The sequence below is a fragment of the Pelodiscus sinensis genome, chromosome 15 (assembly GCF_049634645.1).
Source record: "Pelodiscus sinensis isolate JC-2024 chromosome 15, ASM4963464v1, whole genome shotgun sequence".
NCBI lineage: Eukaryota > Metazoa > Chordata > Testudines > Trionychidae > Pelodiscus > Pelodiscus sinensis.
The window spans coordinates 33885360-33904863 of record NC_134725.1 but is presented as its reverse complement, the minus strand read 5'-3'; the positions used below and the strand labels follow the sequence as shown (position 1 = coordinate 33904863).

The 19504-nt window shown below is 45.1% G+C and overlaps 1 protein-coding gene and 1 pseudogene across 9 annotated transcripts in view; both read right to left on the bottom strand.

Moving 5' to 3' along the window:
• The window catches only part of KNTC1 (kinetochore associated 1), a 148432-nt gene that overhangs the window by 81438 nt on the left and 47490 nt on the right, over nucleotides 1-19504 (bottom strand). For all 9 annotated transcript variants that reach the window (XM_075898678.1, XM_075898685.1, XM_075898679.1 and 6 more), the window contains 7 exons: nucleotides 16623-16734; nucleotides 15797-15940; nucleotides 15537-15593; nucleotides 15349-15438; nucleotides 4722-4835; nucleotides 920-1063; nucleotides 598-696 (listed from right to left, as the gene is read on the bottom strand). In XM_075898678.1, the coding sequence (XP_075754793.1) occupies nucleotides 598-696; nucleotides 920-1063; nucleotides 4722-4835; nucleotides 15349-15438; nucleotides 15537-15593; nucleotides 15797-15940; nucleotides 16623-16734 (760 nt within the window). The remainder of the gene's footprint in view (nucleotides 1-597; nucleotides 697-919; nucleotides 1064-4721; nucleotides 4836-15348; nucleotides 15439-15536; nucleotides 15594-15796; nucleotides 15941-16622; nucleotides 16735-19504) is intronic.
• LOC142818519 (thyroid transcription factor 1-associated protein 26 pseudogene) lies at nucleotides 1420-4662 on the bottom strand (annotated as a pseudogene).

The window sequence follows — 19504 nt, the reverse complement described above, 5'->3', positions numbered from 1 at the left end:
CCCATAAGTGCACATCCGGCTATCTAAAATTATGCTGGACCAGACAGGTTCAATCTGTGCAATATTAAATCATGCACACTTTCCTGACGGCTTTATAAAGTTATTGAAGGTAGGTCCAAATATTGTTAAATGACTAAAACTCAACAAGTTGCTCATGCAATGCAACTTTTATATTATAAAATATTACATGCATCATAACTGCTGGTAATGAAACAATTCTTGTGAAAGAGAAACATACAACTACAAAGCTATGGAGACTGAGGTAATGCTGGTGGCTCAATGATAATGGCAGTGAACAATCACTCTCCCAAGAGGCACCATTTTGACTCCCCCTGAAATCATGATCATTGAAAGTACTCAGCACCTTGCATTGCTACCCTATAAGGACAGCTGGAAAGCAGAAACTAAACAACCTTCCTAGTAAAAGGAAAAGGCACTAGACAAAGCAAAACAAATCCTTCTGGGATTGACTGAAAGGCAGGATGATATTTGTCCCATCTCTTACTCCTACCACACAATGAATTCTGTTCTTGAATGTAAACATAATTCTTTCATAAGAGAACAGGCAAGCGTAATATCCTTATCTAATATACTTACATCTATATCAGATATGCAGCCAACGACAGCTATTGCTTTTGCCTCCCACGGAGATTCAAAAACTGATGTAGACCGTGTACGATAGCGTTCTAGCAAGTCCTGAGTATTTGATAAACACGGTTTAATACACTAAAGATTTAGAATTACGGCAAAAGCATTCCATAATTCAAACACTAAAGATCAGATTTTATCATTCAAATCAACAGGATTGTACCCAGAAGTAAGGGTATCAGAAGCTGGTCCTAAATCTTAGCAAATAGCAATCATACTTGATTTCATGCCTAGAGTAGCATCCCTTTAAAAAGAAAGAGAAAATGGATACCTTTATATACTGCAAGAGAAGTTCATCCTGTTGTAATTTATGTTCATGTATGTATGGTTTTATAAATTTCTCCAAAATGGACGGAATGAGTTCTGGTGCCAAAACTTTATCAATCATGCGAAATACTATTGTACTTGCATTTTCCTAGGGGGCAGAAAAACACAGTTACAAAAACATGAATTCCACAGCATGTTAAATAGCACAAGAACAGGGTTCTTCCTTCATTTCTCTAAGGGCCTTATCCAGTACCCAATGAAGTCAAAGGGAAACCCCAGGACCCAACATTCATTGCCTTGCCCAAAGAAACCAAATCCCCTACAGCAGCATTTCCCAAACTATGAGCCATGGCCCGGTACCGGGCAGCGGGGAAAAAATACCGGGCCTCAGCATGGCTGCCGGGAGGGGAGCAGAGTGGGGCGGGATGGGAGGAGGTGGGGGGGAAAAAGGGGGGAACTGGCCGCTGGGAAGTAGGGTTGCGGGCAGCCATCGGAAGCAGGGTAAGGGGCAGCAGGGCTGTCCCGCGGAGATCAGGGTGGGTGGCAGCAGAAGCAGGGTTGGGGGCAGCGGGGCTGTCCCATGGAGATTGGGGCGGCCAGACGGGCAGCGGAACCAGGGCTGGATGGGGTGGACTGGCTGGGAGAGATCGGGAGAAGGACGACTGGAGAACCACCTTCCGGAAGCAGGGCTGGATTGGGGCAACGGGTTCGCCAGGGGATGGGGCGGGAGGGAGGGCTGGATGGGGGAGATTGGGAGAAGGGCGGGGCAGGGGAAGCAGGACTGAGCCAGGCACACGCAGACCTAGGCATACGAGTAAGTCCGGCCCCGGGGATTCCATTTTGCCCTCCATGCCCTCCCTAGAGTAGTTGCGAACTGCTTGACTGGTAGACACACTCACGCAGCATGAGCACATCTACTAGCCAGGCAGTTCGCAGATACGGACTGATATACCTAATAATAATAAAACTTATCTAATTAAAAAATACTGGACATTTTATATGTCAGGAATTTTCTCAATTTGTTTCCCAGACAAAACCCTCAAATACCAGACCGTCCGGTACAAAACTGGAAACCTGGCAACCCTACCCCTCCTTGTACCCTCCCTCCTAGGAAGATACCCTGCCCCCAATCTGCTCCTGCTCCCGCCTCCTGGAGTGCCTGTGTGGCACCGGGTACCCCAAGCCCTGGCCGGGCGGGTGATGCAACCGGGTGAAACACTGACATTTATTCATTTTTTACTTATTTTTTTATATGCATTTATATTTTTGAGCTGAAAAAAACAGTACTGGAAAAAAAAAAAAAACAGGTTCTAACTAAAGTAAAAAGTTTGGGAATCTCTGACCTAGCCAGCTTTCTATCCATCTTACAGTCCATTTATCCAATCCATATTCCCTTAGCCTTCTGGCAAGAATACTGTGGGTGACGGTATCAAAAGCTTTGCTAAAGCTGGCACTGGGGGCTTTGCGAGGACCAGAAACAACTTATTTGAATATTCATCATTTGCTTAATGAATATGCAAATGTGCAAATGAATGTTACCGGTCCTCCAAAAGCTCGTGAATGGATTTACTGGTCCCTGTGTCAAAAAGTTTGGGAACCTCTGCCTTACAGTAGTGGCCACCCAGCTGGTCAAACATGAGAATGACTAGTCAAACATGAGAAGTCTCCCAGTCAATTGTGATTGACACTTGATCCCATGCCACTGGTCTATTCCCAGAAGCAGTCCATGCTGCCATGGATGGAGTTTTTTTTTTTTCTTTTTTTAAGCAGACTGATTTAATTAATTGAAAAAAGAAGATAAGCTGGTCTATGTTTTTCGTTGTATTTTCTGAAGGAGAAATTCTATTTGTAAATTTAGATTTGGCTGTCCTTTTTTGGTCCTTTTACTTAATATTTTAAATGCTTCCATTTTCTTTTGCTTGTAGAGCCTTTGAGCTTCTTCTCTTTCTTGTTTCCTTTTCTCTGCTGCCTCTTTCTTCTTGGCACTTTCAGCCTTTACTTTCTCATATTCTTCTTTTGCTTTTTGATTTGAAGTTTTCTTTTTAAACTTCCTTTGAGTCCTATCTGACTTTACTGTTGTTTTGTATTTTTGTCCCAACAAAAGTAGAGCTCTTTTATTTTTTGACTGTTTCTCAAGTAGTTCCTCTTCAGCCAAATAGAGATGCTTCAAGTGGTCTGGGTAAGTATCTGTGTATTTAACTTCCCGTTCAGTATGTACCTTTCTTTCCTTTTTTAGTAATTTCTTATATTCTGTTGGATCTTTTGCTTTCTCCAAAATGCAAATCCTTGTCCCTCCCGGACGTTTCCCAGCAAGTTCTGCTGCGGGTCCAGCCGCCATGGCCACTTCCGGTGGGGATCCCAGGCCGTTGCGGTGTTTTTCTTCAGGGCTGGCCCGCGCCTCGCAGCCACCGGTGCCATCAGCCTTGCTTCCTCCCCCGTCGCGCTCCGGGTACGTCACCCAACAGCGCCCGCTTCCTATGGAGTTGAGGTGGATGGACAGAACAGGAACTGTGGCCAATGGGAGCTGACGGGGCAGTGCGCTAAACCAAATCAAGCCAAGCTATCTGCCTCCCACCCTCACCTCCATAGTCAGGGGTCTTGGCTCCTTTCAGGAGCAGCATAAATACCCTGCACAGATAGAAATGTCTATCCTCAGAGATGCATCAATATCAGCTGATCACTGGACTCTGTTCCCAGAAGTCATGGTAGCTAAAGGAGAGGAACATGGTGCCACCACACCCAAGAGCCTGAGTTTTCTTCATGATATCCCAATAAGACAGGGTAGACTCTATTGATCTCAAATCCTGGCAATTGACAAAGTAAATCTCATCACCCTCCCTCCACCACAGGGGGGACTCAGGGTGCAGACGCTGGCCTGCAAAGACCACAAGATCTCACCATATCTCTGGAGTCCAAGGCACAATATCAAAATCCCTGATCTTTTATCTCAGGGAACCATTCACTGTAGTCTCTTAACCACACTGAAAATCTAACAAATTGCAATGAATAAACAAGTCCACCCCAATACCTCTATTAGGTACTAAGTGTGTTACTCCTCAATTTAATGTGGCTTGAAGGTACTACAAAATAGTCCTGTCAATTGGACCATGGAAAAAACCACATTCCTGACCCCCTAAACAGGTGATCAACTAGACCCATAGCATCTGTCAGGCTGGGTTCTTACTCCTAGTTTGGAAAGAGTGGGCTGCTGGAACAGAGTCAAAAGAGGCTCTACAAGGATCCTGCACTGGGCTAAATTCTGAGAGTTGCAAATGCTGCCTAATCAGCACCTCTCTCCCCCAGCTGGCCACTTGGTGAGACTCTGAGGGGAGGAACTATCTATTGTCCTTTGGCAAGTGTCTTCCTCCCTCACTACTGGCCCTATCAAGTTCATCCACCAGTTAATGCAGGTAGATGACAAATGCTGCAATTCAAAGTGAGCTATGTAAACACCGTCGTACACTGTGGCTGGAGAGAAGGTGCTGGACACTGTACTGCTAAAAATAGCATTGTATATGTAGGAAGAGGCACTTCAATTTATAGAGAGGTTTGGTGTGTTTCTACCCTGCTCATCTAAGCAGTGCTGCACCATCTAGACTGCTAGCTGAAAGTACTGTACATGGCACTAAGTGTACATGTAACTATAGAGTCTGTGTCAGAATTGAGATTATAGCCATGCAGTTCTTTACTTAAAATCCTATGTTCAGTAATCCATCGAACTATTCTAGCTAACCCAGTGATTTTTAATCAAGTGCCAACTATACGTATAATACTCAGATATTATTTTAATAAGCCTGCAATATTACCTTTTCAAAATCACAGAGTGATAGACTGCAGTTGTATTTTCTGTAGAGCTCTACCAAGTCTTGTAAATCATTCACCAGCTTCTTTAACCGATGTACCTCTTCACAATCACACTTCTGAAACATAAAAGCAGAAAAAACATTTCTGAAGTGCTAATAAAAATTGTCTGAGGTTTGTATATTATGTGAAGTTCTTTGCAGAATTGCTATTGTTTTCATAAAAACTTACAATAGAAAAGTCAGACCATAGTCATAAAATGAGACAGGAGTGGCCAGAGACAACTGTTTCACTATATCCACAGGTGCAACTGTAGGTACAGAGTACACATTACAATAATTTACATAACTTTACTTTTATTTGAATGGCCTAATCAAGTTTTGACATAGCTACTTTTGACAAGGCTATTTGTGCCTACACACCAGTAGCAAATCCTATTTCTGTGGAATTCAACTTCCATTAAAACAAAATAAAACCTACAAGTTTCTGGCTCGGACTTCTATGAATTGAATATTGGCCAGTTCAGTGTTCAGCAAACAGGGGCAGCAAACAGGGAGTTTCAAGAGGGAGTTCTCCAGGTAAAGGAGGAGCAAATACGGGACCCTTGAGATAAGTGGCTGTCTGCAGTGTGTGTTTGTATGTTTGGGGGTTACTTCCTGCATGCTGAGCTTGTGTTTGTGTGTTTGGTTTGTTTGTTTGAAGGAGCATGTGCTGTGGCCAGCAGTTGGAAGCTGTGAGCTTCTAAAGGTTTGAAATCTAGAAGCCTCTGTTCATTGGCTGAGCCTTAGTCAGAGGGATGGGCTATCAGGAAGGCAAGGGCTTTATAAAGCAGCGACTCAGCAACCAGGGAGCTTTGTGAACAGGGGCAGCAAACAGGGAGTTTTAAGAGGGAGCTGGGAAGGGGCCATGGTATACTTGCCATTCTTTATGGTTTAGTTTACAGGTAGTTCCAAGGTTGTCATAGCCAGGGGTGGTAGTGGGGATAAGCTCCCACTGTCTATAAAGTACCCCTATACGGCGTGCGTCTCCAATAGCCTCTGACAACCAAGTCCAGCTCCTGGCCTTCACGTGCGGTTTAGCTTGTAAACCCGGCGGAACTGTTTTAACTGACAGGAGAAGGGGCGCAGGCGGGTCACTGGCGCCTTATAACCAGTTGCTTCGGGGAGATGATACTCGTCAGCCTAGAAGGCAGTTCATCTAGGGGAAGGAAAACCCTGATTTTAAACCTCCGCTGCCTTGTGGCTATATTCTTCCATGGAAAAGGCTTCAGGAGTAAACCTCGAGGAAAAATCCGGAGTCGGAGTCCCTAAGGCAGTTCGACGCTGCTTGCAGCCTCACTCTGGCAACTCCTGCGACGGCGCCGATGCCAAACTGTAGCAGCCCTGCTGTTCCTTTGGATCCATCGACGACGTGGAGAGGGGGGACCCGCTACGTGGGCAATAGCCTGTTCCTCCATATTACATCGCCCTGGCTAGTATCCGACTACCAACATATCTCGCAACCCTGGAGAGGACACTCCAGCCTCGCTAGCGCTACTAGCGCGGAAACAACACGGGGAGCAACAGTTTACCGGTTATAAGCCACAGCTCAATTGGCGTAGAGCATGGCGCCAGGGGTTGTTCCAGACGGTGGGAGGGATCTTCGGGTCTCACTGGGCAGTTACCGCCCGCCTCAAGCTGGGCAGCCCCCAGACAGTCAGGTACTGCCCCGCCACAGTCTGCTTTCCTCACTGGGTGCATGGGGATTAGGAACATTCCGAACGGCAGGCTGCAACCATCGCACCAGGCAACAAAACACTGAGAAAGAGACCACCTCTTAAACTGGGATGTTGGAATGTCCGTACAATGTTGACGGGCCTCTCCGAAGACATACGGGACATTGACGACCTACGAAAGACAGCAGTCATCAACAACGAACTTCTGAGGCTGAACGTAGACATCGCCGCCCTACAGGAAACACGACTGGCAGACTCAGGCATTCTGAAAGAAAAAGACTACACCTTCTACTGGCAGGGAAAGGCCCCAGACGAGCCCAGACAGCATGGCGTAGCTTTCGCGGTGAAAAATAGCCTACTGAGTATGGTAGAACCAGGCAGTAATGGCTCAGAACGACTCCTCACCCTTCGTCTCAACACCACCACAGGCCCTATCACCCTCGTCAGCGTATACGCCCCAACTCTGAACGCAACATTGGAAACTAAAGACCGGTTCTATGAGAACCTAACATCTGTCATCAACAGCATCCCCGACAAGGAACAACTCATCCTTTTGGGTGACTTCAATGCCAGAGTAGGTGCGGACAATGACTCATGGCCTTCGTGCCTCGGAAAATTTGGCGTCGGCAAAATGAACGAGAACGGCCAACGCCTGCTCGAGCTCTGCGCTTTCTACAACCTGTGCATCGCCAACTCATACTTCCAGACCAAGCCCCAGCATAAGGTCTCCTGGCGACATCCGCGCTCGAAACACTGGCACCAGTTGGACCTTATACTAGTTCGCCGCTCAGCTATCAATTGCGTCCTGCACGTACGCTCTTATCACAGCGCTGACTGCGACACAGATCACTCCTTAGTGTGCTGCAAGATCAGGCTGAACCCGAAGAGGTTTCATCGTTCAAGGAAACAAGGAAATCCTCGCATCGACGTCAGCAAGATGTCGCAGCCTGACCTGACGCAGAAATTCACAGAAGCGCTTGAGAAGGAACTTGATGCTACACAGACAGGAGACTCTGCCATGGAAAAGTGGGAAACACTGCGGAACATAATGCACCGCACTGCCCTGGCAACCTTTGGAAAGAGGACCATAAAGACGCACGACTGGTTTGAAGCAAAGTCCTCTGTGATGATTCCAGTCATAGAAGCCAAGCGCGCCGCCCTGGCAGAATACAAGCGGTCACCAAGCCAGAGGAACCTACAAATTCTCAGGGCTACTAGGAGCAAGGCTCAACAGGTTGCCAGACACTGTGCGAACGAATTTTGGCAGCAGCTCAGCAATGACATCCAGAAAGCAGCCATATCAGGGAACACAAGAGGCATGTACGACGGCATTAAGAAAGCGCTGGGCCCTACCCAGAGCAAAACAGCACCCCTCAAGTCATCTACTGGAGAAATAATCTCCGACAAGCAACAACAGTTGGGGAGATGGGTGGAACACTACTCCGACCTCTACTCCAGACGGAATACGGTGACCTCCGCAGCATTAGATGCCATTGAATGCCTGCCAACCATGGAAGAACTTGATGCAGAGCCAACAGTAGAAGAGCTCAGCAAGGCTGTTGATAAACTGGCCTCAAGAAAAGCCCCCGGCAGCGACGGGATTCCTCCAGACCTGCTGAAACAGTGCAAGTGTTCCCTACTGCACCCTCTTCACAAAGTGCTCTGTCAGTGCTGGAAAGAAGGAGCCGTACCGCAGGATATGCGGGATGCTAAGATCGTCACCCTCTACAAGAATAAGGGCGAGAGAAGTGATTGCAACAACTACAGAGGCATCTCCCTTCTTAGCATCGTAGGCAAAGTATTTGCTAAGGTCATCTTGACCCGACTGCAGAAGCTGGCTGAACGTGTCTACCCGGAGTCACAGTGTGGTTTCCGCGCAGAACGGTCAACCGTAGACATGATTTTCTCCCTACGACAACTCCAGGAGAAGTGTAGAGAACAGCAGATGCCCCTGTACGTCTCCTTCATTGATCTCACCAAAGCCTTTGACCTGGTCAGCAGAGACGGACTCTTCAAAATCCTTCACAAGATCGGCTGCCCACCAAAACTGCAGAGTTTGATTGAATCCTTCCACACAGACATGAAGGGAACAGTACAGTTTAACGGCAGTTGCTCCGAGCCTTTCAGCATCAGCAGCGGCGTCAAGCAAGGCTGCGTTCTTGCCCCCACATTGTTTGGGATCTTCTTTGCCCTGCTCCTCAAGCATGCCTTCGGCTCAGCAACGGAAGGAATCTACCTCCGCACCAGATCGGACGGCAAGCTATTCAATCTCTCTCGCCTCAAAGCCAAGACGAAGATACGTGAGACGCTGATCAGGGACATGATATTTGCCGACGACGCAGCAGTCGTCACACATACCCAGGAAGAACTACAGTCGCTGATGAGCCGTTTTTCCATGGCCTGCAAAGACTTTGGGCTGACTATCAGTTTGAAAAAAGCAAACGTCCTAAACCAGGACACTGTCACTCCACCAGCCATCACAGTAGACGACTACCAGCTTGACGTCGTCCACCAGTTCACGTACTTGGGCTCCACCATCACCGATAATCTCTCCCTTGACGCTGAGCTCGACAAGAGGATCGGAAAGGCAGCCTCTACTTTAGCCCGCCTGACAACCCGAGTGTGGACCAACCCCAGGCTGACAATCGCAACAAAGATGGCAGTGTACAACGCCTGCGTCATCAGCACCCTGCTGTACGGGAGCGAGACATGGACCACATACGCGAGACAAGAGCGGAGACTGAACGCTTTCCATCTACGAGGTCTGCGCCGCATCCTGGGCATTACCTGGCAAGACAAAGTCTCCAACCTCGAAGTTCTGACTCGAGCCGGCCTCCCCAGCATGTACACCATGCTCCGACAACGTCGTCTGCGTTGGCTTGGCCATGTACGCCGCATGGAGGACGGGAGGATCCCAAAGGACATCCTCTACGGGGAACTGGCATCTGGGAAGAGAACCACAGGGCGCCCGAACCTGCGATTTAAAGATGTCGTGAAGAGGGACATGAAAGCCATCGACATAAACACGTAGTCCTGGGAAGACCTTGCAGCAGACCGCCTGAAGTGGAGGGGCACCCTGACCACACAGCTCAGGTCAGGCGAAACGAACATGATGCGTGCATCAGAAGAAAAGCGAGCCCGCAGGAAGTTACGCAACAACAACAGCCAGGGAACCACCTATAGCTGCGACTTCTGCGGCAAAGAATGCCTGTCCCGGATTGGCCTTTTCAGCCACCAACGACGCTGTCCCCGACGCTGTCCAGGACAATCCGACACGAACCAAGACGAGAACTAGGATACGTCATCCATGGTCAACTGACCGACGGAGGCCAACAAGTTTACAGGTTTTAATCAAAACTTCCTGATTTAACTAAAAACCCTATCAATAATCTAGGTAGCTGTAGGAGACAATGCAGGCAGAAGCCCAGGAGCAGAGTGGGGGCTATCCTGTTTATTGTATTCAGTGTTGCATGTATGATTACCTGCCCTGTGGGCGGGTGGCGTAAGTGTGCATTTGGTGCAAGGAGCTCCTGACCCTCAGAGACAACGTATGAGCTTTGGAGGCCAAGATGGCTGAACTGGAGGAGCTGAGGGAGGCAAAGAGGTACGTAGATGAGGCTGAGACACTGTAGAATTGTCCCACCTCCAGTCAAACAGCCCCTGTGCTGTAAAGGAGGATGAAAGGCTCAGGGAAAGGGAGCAGTCAACGGGAGCAGATGGAAACCTTCCCATAGATGGGACCCTCCTTCTAGATGTTGCAGTATCCTTTCGCACTGAGGTTACCTCTCCAGGGGAAGGAACGCCAGTCATTAGGAAAAGGCAGGTGTTAGTAATGGGAGATTTGATCATTAGAAATGTAGATAGCTGGGTTTGCGATGACCGGGAGAACCGTATGGTGATTTGCCTGTCTGGTGCGAAGGTTGCAGAGCTCTCGAGGGATCTAGATAGACTTATGTGCAGTGTTGGGGAGGAGCTGGTGGTCATGGTACATGTAAGTACCAATGATATAAGGTAGGGTAGAAGAGACGCCTTGGAGGCCAAATTGAGGCTGCTAGGAAAGAGACTGAAATCCAGGACCTCTATGGTGGCATTCTCAGAAATGCTTCCAGCTCCACGCACAGGGCCAGATAGGCAAGAAGAGCTTCAGAGTCTCAATGCGTGGATGGACGATGGTGTAGGGAGGAGGGGTTTAGCTTTATATGGAACTGGGGAAACTTTTGGGATAGGAAGAGCCTATACAGGAAGGATGGGCTCCACCTAAACCAAAGGGGATCCAGACTGCTGGCACTTAACATTAAAAAGGTTGCAGAACAGTTTTTAAACTAAGAGATGGGAGAAAGCCAATTGGTGCAGCGGAGCACTTGGACCGGATAGAGACATCTCTTAGAGGAGAGTCTATTGATAGAGATTCTCTAGGTTTTAGTCAGGAGGAGAGGATGAAAGAGGATAAAGTATGGGCAAGATCAGACAAAAAAAAACATTCACATAAAAAAGAATCTGACATCAGAAAAGGGCAGACAAATAAACAGTGCTAAGTTTTTAAAGTGCTTGTACACAAATGCTAGAAGTCTAAAAAATAAGATAGATGAACTAGAGTGCCTCGTGTGAAAGGAGGATATGGATATAATAGGCATCACAGAAATCTGGTGGTGTGAGGACAATCAATGGGACACAACCATTCCAGGGTATAAAATATATCGGAAGGACAGAACAGGTCATGTGGGTGGGAGAGTGGCACTATATGTAAAAGAAAATTTAGAATCAAATGAAGTAAAAAAAATCTTAAATGACTCAACATGTTCCATAAAATCACTATGGATAGTAATTCCCTGCTCTAATAAGAACGTAACAGTAGGGATCTATTATCGACCACCTGACCAGGACAGTAACAGTGACTATGAAATGCTAAGAGAGATTAGAGAGGCTATCAAAATAAAGAACTCAATAATAGTGGGGAATTTTAACTATCCCCATATTGACTGGGTACATGTTACCTCAGGACGAGATGCAGAGACAAAATTTCTTGATACCTTAAAAACAACTGCTTCTTGGAGCAACTGGTACAGGAACCCACAAAGAGAGAGGCAATTCTCAATTTAGTCCTGAGTGGCATGCAGGATCTGGTCCAAAAGGTAACTATAACAGGACCGTTAAGAAATAGTGACCATAATATAACAACATTTAACATTCCTGTGGTGGGAAGAACACCTCAGCAGCCCAACACTGTGGCATTTAATTTCAAAATGGGGAACTATGCAAATATGAGGAGGTTAGTTATACAGAAATGAAAAGGTACTGTGACTAAAGTAAAATCCCTGAAAGCTGCATAGACACTTTTCAAAGACACCATAATAGAGACCCAACTTAAATGTATACCTCAAATTAAAATACATAGTAGGAAAATTTTTAAAAAAGCCACTGTGGCTTTACAATCACGTAAAAGAAGCAGCGAGAGATAAAAAAAAGACATCTTTTAAAAAGTGGAAGTCAAATCCTAGTGAGATAAATAGAAAGGAGCATAAACACAGCCAAATTAAATGTAAAAATGTAATAAGACAAGCCAAAAAAAGAGTTTGAAGAACAGCTAGCCAAAAACTCAAAAGGTAATAAAATGTTTAAGTACATCAGAAGCAGGAAGCCTGCTAAACAACTAGCGGGGACCCCGGACAATTGATACACAAAAGGAGCACTTAAAGACGATAAAGTCATTGCGGAGAAACTAAATTAATTCTTTGCTTCAGTCTTCACGGCTGAGGATGTTAGGGAGATTCCCAAACCTGACTTGTCCTTTGTAGGTGACAAATCAGAAGACTTGTCACAGATTGAAGTGTCATTAGATGAGGTTTTGGAATTAATTGATAAACGTAACAGTCACAAGTCACTGGGACCGGATGGCAATCACCCAAGAGTTCTGAAAATTCAAATGTGAAATTGGGGAGCTATTAACTATGGTTTGTAACCTATCCTTTAAATCTGCTTCTGCACCCAATGACTGGAAGATAGCTAATGTAAAGCCAATATTTAAAAAGGGCTCTCGAGGCAATCCCGGCAATTACAGACCAGTAAGTCTAACATCAGTACCAGGCAAATTAGGTGAACCAATAGTAAAGAATAAAATTTTCAAACACGTAGAAGAACATAATTTGTTGGGCAAAAGTCAACATGGTTTCTGTAAAGGGAAATCATGTCTTACTAATCTATTAGAGTTCTTTGAAGGGGTCAACAAACATGTGGACAGGGGGGATCCAGTAGATACAGTTTACTTAGATTTCCAGAAAGCCTTTGACAAGGACCCTCACCAAAGGCACTTATGTAAATTAAGTTGTCATGGGATAAGAGGGAAGATCATTTCATGGACTGAGAACTGGTTAAAACAAAGGGTAGGAATAAATGGTAAATTTTCAGAACAGAGAGGGGTAACCAGTGGTGTTCCCCAAAGATCAGTCCTAGGACCAATCCTATTCAACTTATTCATAAATGATATGGAGAAAGGGGTAAACTGAGGTGGCAAAGTTTGCAGACGATACTAAACTACTCAAGGTAGTTAAGACCAAAGCAGACTATCCACACAGTGTGCAGCGACAGTTAAAAAGGCAAACAGGATGTTAGAAATCATTAAAAAGGGGATAGAGAATAAGATGGAGAATATCTTATTGCTCTTATATAAATCTATGGGATGCCCACATCCTGAATATTGCCTACAGATGTGGTATCCTCAATCAAAAAATATATACTGGTATTAGAAAAGGTTCTGAGAAGGGCAACTAAAATGATTAGGGTTTTGGAACGGGTCCCATATGAGGAGAGATTAAAAAGACTAGGACTTTTCAGCTTGGAAAAGAGGAGAGTAAGCGGAAGCAGTGGGGGGCAGGAGGGCATGATAAAGGTCTATAAAAACATGAGTGGTGTGGAGAAAGTGAATAAGGAAAAGTTATTTACTTGTTCCTATAATATAAGAACTAGAGGCCATCAAATGAAACTAATGGGCAGCAGGTTTAAAACAAATAAAAGGAAGTTCTTCACACAGCACATAGTCAATTTATGGAACTCCTTGCCTGAGAAGGTTGTGAAGGCTAGGACTATACAAGGATTTAAAAGAGAACTAGATAAATTCATGGAGCAAAATCCATTAATGGCTATTAGCCAGTATGAGTAAGGAATGGTGTCCCTAGCGTTTGTCTATCAGAGGGTGGAGATGGATAGCAGTAGAGAGCTCGCTTGATTATTACCTGTTCAATTCACTCCCTCTGGGATACCTGTCATTGGCCACTGTTGGCAGGCAGGATACTGGGCTGGATGGACCTTTGGTCTGACCCAGTACGGCCATTCTTATGTTCTTATTTTCCTGTCCAGAACTTTAGCAAATAGCAGTGAAGACTATTTAAAGACTAATTAGTTTAGCTATTTCTATTAGGGATCAATTAATTCAATAATCATGTAACTGCACAAAATCTCAATGGTTACATGATTTTCTACAGTCCTTATAGTTGGGGTGGGCAGTTATTGCACACCCAGCCAAATTCCTGGGGAGCAACCTGCCACTCCGTGCTGATACAAAGGCAGGAGTGTGGGGCTGCAGCAGTTTCTGTCCATGGGGGACGTAAGCTCCCCGCTGAGAAGAGATGGTTTCCAGCATCCCAAAGAGCAGACTCTTTCTGTGGCAGACCCAGGCTTTCCATGGACAGACTGCCAAGGTTCCATGGCAGCAGCTCCAGTCCACAGGAGGCCTGAGCTCCCCATAGACAGGGGCTGTGCCAGCATCCCATCTGCCTCCCCCCCCCGGCCCTGCTGCCCCTAGTACAGATGTTTAATATAGAAGCAGCAGTGTGGGGGGATGGAAGGGGAAAGGAAGCAGCTCCAAAGCTGGTGCTCATGGGGAGCTGTCTTTTAAGCTGGCTCCCGCCTGCCTCCTCCATATCTCTGCGGGAGGCAGAAAGGGGGTGGATGGACAGACTGCTCCACAGAGCCAGCACGCACGGAGAGCTGGCTTAAAAGCTGACTTCCCATGTGTACCAGCTCCTGCCTGCCCCCCTCACCCTCCATGCTGCTGCCTCTCTATTAGAGGCAGCAGCACGGGGGGGGGGAGGGGGGGAGAGGAAGAGGCTGATGGGAGGTGGCAAAGCCGATTCCCCATGGGCACCAGCTACTACCTCCCCGCTCTGATACACAAACAGCAATGCACGGGAGTGTGTGTAGTCAATAGGATTAACCAATAAGCCCAGGCTTATTTGTATTGTTTACTATATGCTAACAATCCTAATTTCTATTCAGTAATGATACTATCAAGAATAATGTCAATTTCATGCTGCTGCTAAAAAAAACTAAATAGACACCAGAATTATTCATGTAGGCGTAGGACTCAAAAAACACTTGAGGCTGGTGAGAGGTAAAGTAGCAAACACCATTTTGTCCCTCTTGACTGCCATTAGAAGGCTCTAGAAGAAGAAACAGAAAAGGAATTCTCTCTTAAGGTTTTTTATTACTATCCACCACTTACATCTGTGTGCCTGAGTTGGTCCCTGAACCTCATTGATTTGTTTTGCATAATCACTGAAACCCAGTTCAGCATTTCACAGATTTGTTGTAAACACTGTTGAAGTGGTCAGGAACTTTGACAAGCTATAAGCAATTTCCCCCTTTTTTGCTAGGAGAGACATGTCACATTCTAATTTCAGAACTGTACATACACCAAGGTTATCAAAAAGGACATTTTATTAACATGGCTAAAAAGAGAAGACAAAGGAAGATAGGAACTTAATTCCTCATTCCACTAAAATGAGTCTTCCCTCACCAAAAAGAAATTGTATTGCTACTATTAGGTCTTAGTAATCATATTATAAAGAAAACTACACATTAATATCTGTCCTGTTGATGTAAATATTCAGCTCAGCAACATAGTGTTATTAAATACTCCTTACCAAAAGAATCCAGTGCCAGGAAGATTCAACTGGACTTTTACTAGTAAAAAACATCTGTGCCATTTGAAGTCCATTTTCTGGCCAGTTTGCCTACCCAAAATATTAGAAATTAGTGAGAGTATCAGTACAAATCAAGAAATATGACATATGTACAAATACAAGGCTTTTGCAGAGTAAATGTACTTTACCTTGTCAGTTAATTCGAGGTTTCGAGCTCCTTGTTCCAGCCATTTTGCTAATATTTTCTGAAATTAAAAAAACAATTAAAATGTTCTATGTGGTAAAGCAAAATATTTACAATATGAAGTAAAATTAATTTTTTAAACAAATTGCAAAAAAGTCACAGTAATAATATAATTAAAACCCCATTTCTGTAAGAGGCTTGCCTGTAACCGTGTATCTGAAAAAATATTTTATACAGAAATCACCTGCATGAATAGTTTTTTACCTGTCCTTTTGGCACAACCTTCCTTACAAAAGGAATCACAACATTTTTAAACCACAGACACAGTTGTTTTATAGGAATGGTGGCACAAATTCTGTCAAGTAGATCCTCCAGCATTTTCATGTCAAAGCTGCTTTCAAAATCTGCCTAATATATAAAAACAAAACAATCATTTGTATTATGGATGATATATATCATCAGATAAAAATCTCTCTCTTTCTAACTTGGCATTTTATGTTACTGAAGAGTTTGGACATTTACAGATATGAAATCAAGAAAATGTTTTAACTTGACTACACTAAGTGAAGTGAATCTATCGCATCACAGAGGACACAATCTTGCTTCCACAGACCTTGGAGAAAGCAGGAGTGGGCCTACAATGCCATCTCTTCAGAAAACCAAAATGTTATGAATCTCTAGCTCTCTCCAGCAAGACAATAGGAAATTCAATAGCTTGGAGCCAACATTTTGGATGTGTTACATTTTAGCTCACATAGCTGCTTTTAAAGCATTTTCAAGGGAACAGTCAAACAAATCTTAGACAAGCCTTAATTTTATTAGTGAGCAAGGTCCATGCTCTTGAAAAGGTGAATACAAGATGACAAGTCACACACAGTTCCAAAAATGTCATCTTTTATGGCTTTAGCATCTCCTCAAATGAACTGATCTGTAATGTTACAACAGAAGTTTATTCTTCTAACCAGTAACAAGTTCAGAATACAAAGGAAATAGGATAATGTAATCAGCCTCATCAAAGATTGGAGTCTCTTATTAAAGAGATGTTTAATACTGGCCTCTACAGAACAGATTAAAAACTGAGCTCTCATACCTGATGCCTAAGCCAGAGGTATTGTGCACAAGGGAGATTGCCTTCTTGTAAGTGAAAAAGGATGCTCTCGAAAATATCTTCATTATTCAAGAATTCAGTCCAAGCAATTCCACTAGCAAAGTAATGTGGAAAAGTGATTAGGCTCTCATGTACAGTATTTAAAACACATATACACATTCAAAAAAAAAAAAAAAAAAAGATTTTTATATAACAGATAATTTGTAAATGAATACAGATTTTGAAAAATCATATCCCTCCTATGAGACTTATCCACAAATACCAATTTTCTGCTAAATAATACTTAAAATACATTTGCAACAGAAAAAAAAATCTAGATTACATATTTTTACTGTAGAGACTTGATTTAACTTCTCTTCTGGTTCAAATGGCCAGGATTTACTTTACGTGTTCCCTTCTGGGCTCCTTAGTATTTGTTTTGCAACCAGGCAGAGGGCAGCTACTTGATGTTATATCTGAGTACAATGAATGAATGAATGAATGAATACTGCAAAAGCGACGAGGAGTCCTGTGGCACCTTATAGACTAACTGAAGTGTAGGAGCATAAGCTTTCGTGGGCAAAGACCCACTTCGTCAGATGCATGTAGTGGAAATTTCCAGAGGCAGGAATAAATATGCAGGCCAGGATCAGGCTGGAGATGACCAGGTGGATCCAATCAAGGAGGATGAGGCCCACTTCTAGCAGCTGATCTGGAGGTGTGAATTCCAAGAGAACAGAAGCTGCTTTTGTAGTTAGCGAGCCATTCACAGTCTTTGTTTAATCCAGAGTTGATTGTGTCAAACTTAAAGATGAACTGTAGCTCAGCAGTTTCTCTTTGAAGTCTGGTCCTGAAGTTTTTTTGCTGCAGGATGGCTACTTTTAGATCTGCAATTGTGTGTCCAGGAAGATTGAAGTGTTCCCCTACAGGTTTTTGTATGTTGCCATTCCTAATATCAGATTTGTGTCCATTGATTCTTTTACGTAGGGACTGTCCTGTTTGGCCGATGTATATAGCAGTGGGGCATTGTTGGCACATGATGGCATATATTACGTTGGTGGATGTGCAGGAGAATGTACCAGTGACAGTATGGCTGATCTGGTTAGGTCCTGTGATGGTGTTGCTGGTGTATATATGTGGGCAGAGTTGGCACCGAGGTTTGTTGCAAGGATTGGTTCCTGAGTTCGAGTTATTATGGTGCAGTGTGTAGTTGCTGGTGAGAATATGCTTCAGGTTGGCGGGTTGTCTGTGGGCAAGGACCGGCCTACCTCCCAAGGCCTGTGAAAGCGAGGGATCATTGTCCAGGATGGGCTGAAGATCACTAATGATGTGTTGGAGAGGTTTTAGCTGGGGACTGTAGGTGATGGCCAGTGGTGTTCTGTTGGTTTCTTTCTTGGCCTTGTCCCGTAGCAGGAGGCTTCTGGGTACACGTCTGGCTCTGTCAATCTGTCTCCTCACTTCCTCGTGTGGGTATTGCAGTTTACAGAATGCTTGTTGAAGGTCTTGTAGGTGTAGGTCTCTGTCTGAGGGGTTGGAGCATATGCGGTTTTACCTCAGTGCTTGGCTGTAAACAATGGATCGTGTGGTGTGTCCGGGATGGAAACTGGAGGCATGCAGGTAAGTATAGCGGTCGGTAGGTTTTCGGTATAGGGTGGTATTGATATGACCGTCACTTATTTGTATCGTGGTGTCCAGGAAATGGACCTCCCGTGTAGATTGGTCCATGCTGAGGTTGATGGTGGGGTGGAAGCTGTTGAAATCATGGTGAAATTCTTCCAGAGTCTCCTTCCCATGGGTCCAGATGATGAAGATGTCATCGATGTAGCGTAGGTAGAGAAGGGGTGTAAGTGGACGAGAGCTGAGGAAGCGTTGTTCCAGGTCAGCCATAAAAATGTTGGCGTATTGTGGGGCCATGCGGGTGCCCATAGCAGTGCCACTGGTCTGGAGGTATATGTTGTCACCAAATCTGAAATAGTTGTGTGTGAGGATAAATTCACAGAGTTCAGCCACCAGTTGTGCTGTGGCATCATCAGGAATACTGTTCCTGACAGCTTGTACTCCATCTGCATGTGGGATGTTTGCGTAGAGAGCCTCTACATCCATGGTGGCTAGGATGGTGTTTTCTGGAAGATCACCTATGCATTGTAGTTTTCTCAGGAAATCCGTAGTGTCACGAAGGTAACTGGGAGTGCTGGTGGCGTAGGGTCTAAGCAGAGAGTCCACATAGCCAGACAGTCCTTCAGTAAGAGTGCCAATGCCCGAGATGATGGGGCGTCCGGGATTTCCAGGTTTGTGGATCTTGGGTAATAGATAGAACAACCCTGGTCGGGGCTCTAAAGGTGTGTCGATTTGTTCCTGTGTTTGTTTAGGGAGTAAACAGATGGTGCAGTTTCTTAGTATATTCCTTAGTGGGATCTGAGGAAAGTGGCCTGTAGAATTTGGTATTGGAGAGTTGTCTGGCAGCCTCCTTTAGGTAGTCAGGCCTGTTCATGATGACAACAGCACCTCCTTTGTCAGCCTCTTTGATTATAATGTCAGAGTTGTTCCGGAGGCTGTGGATGGCATTGCATTCTGCACGACTGAGGTTACCAGGCAAGCGATGCTGTTTTTCCACAATTTCTGCCTGTGCACGTTGGCGGAAGCATTCTATGTAGAGGTCCAGACTGCCATTTCGGTCAGCTCTGCACACCTCTGCACAGCCTAGTGCTCCTCCTCCATAGTGTGGGAGGGGCAGATGACCCTTCATGCTCCCCCCAAGTTTTGCTCCTGCCTGAGGATGGAAATCATTTACTGTAGCCTTCACTTGGACCTACTATTTCCCTCTCCTTTGTGCTAGTTCAGATGGTATGTTAGGGATAGAAGTAGAGCTCTGCCCCACTCCCATT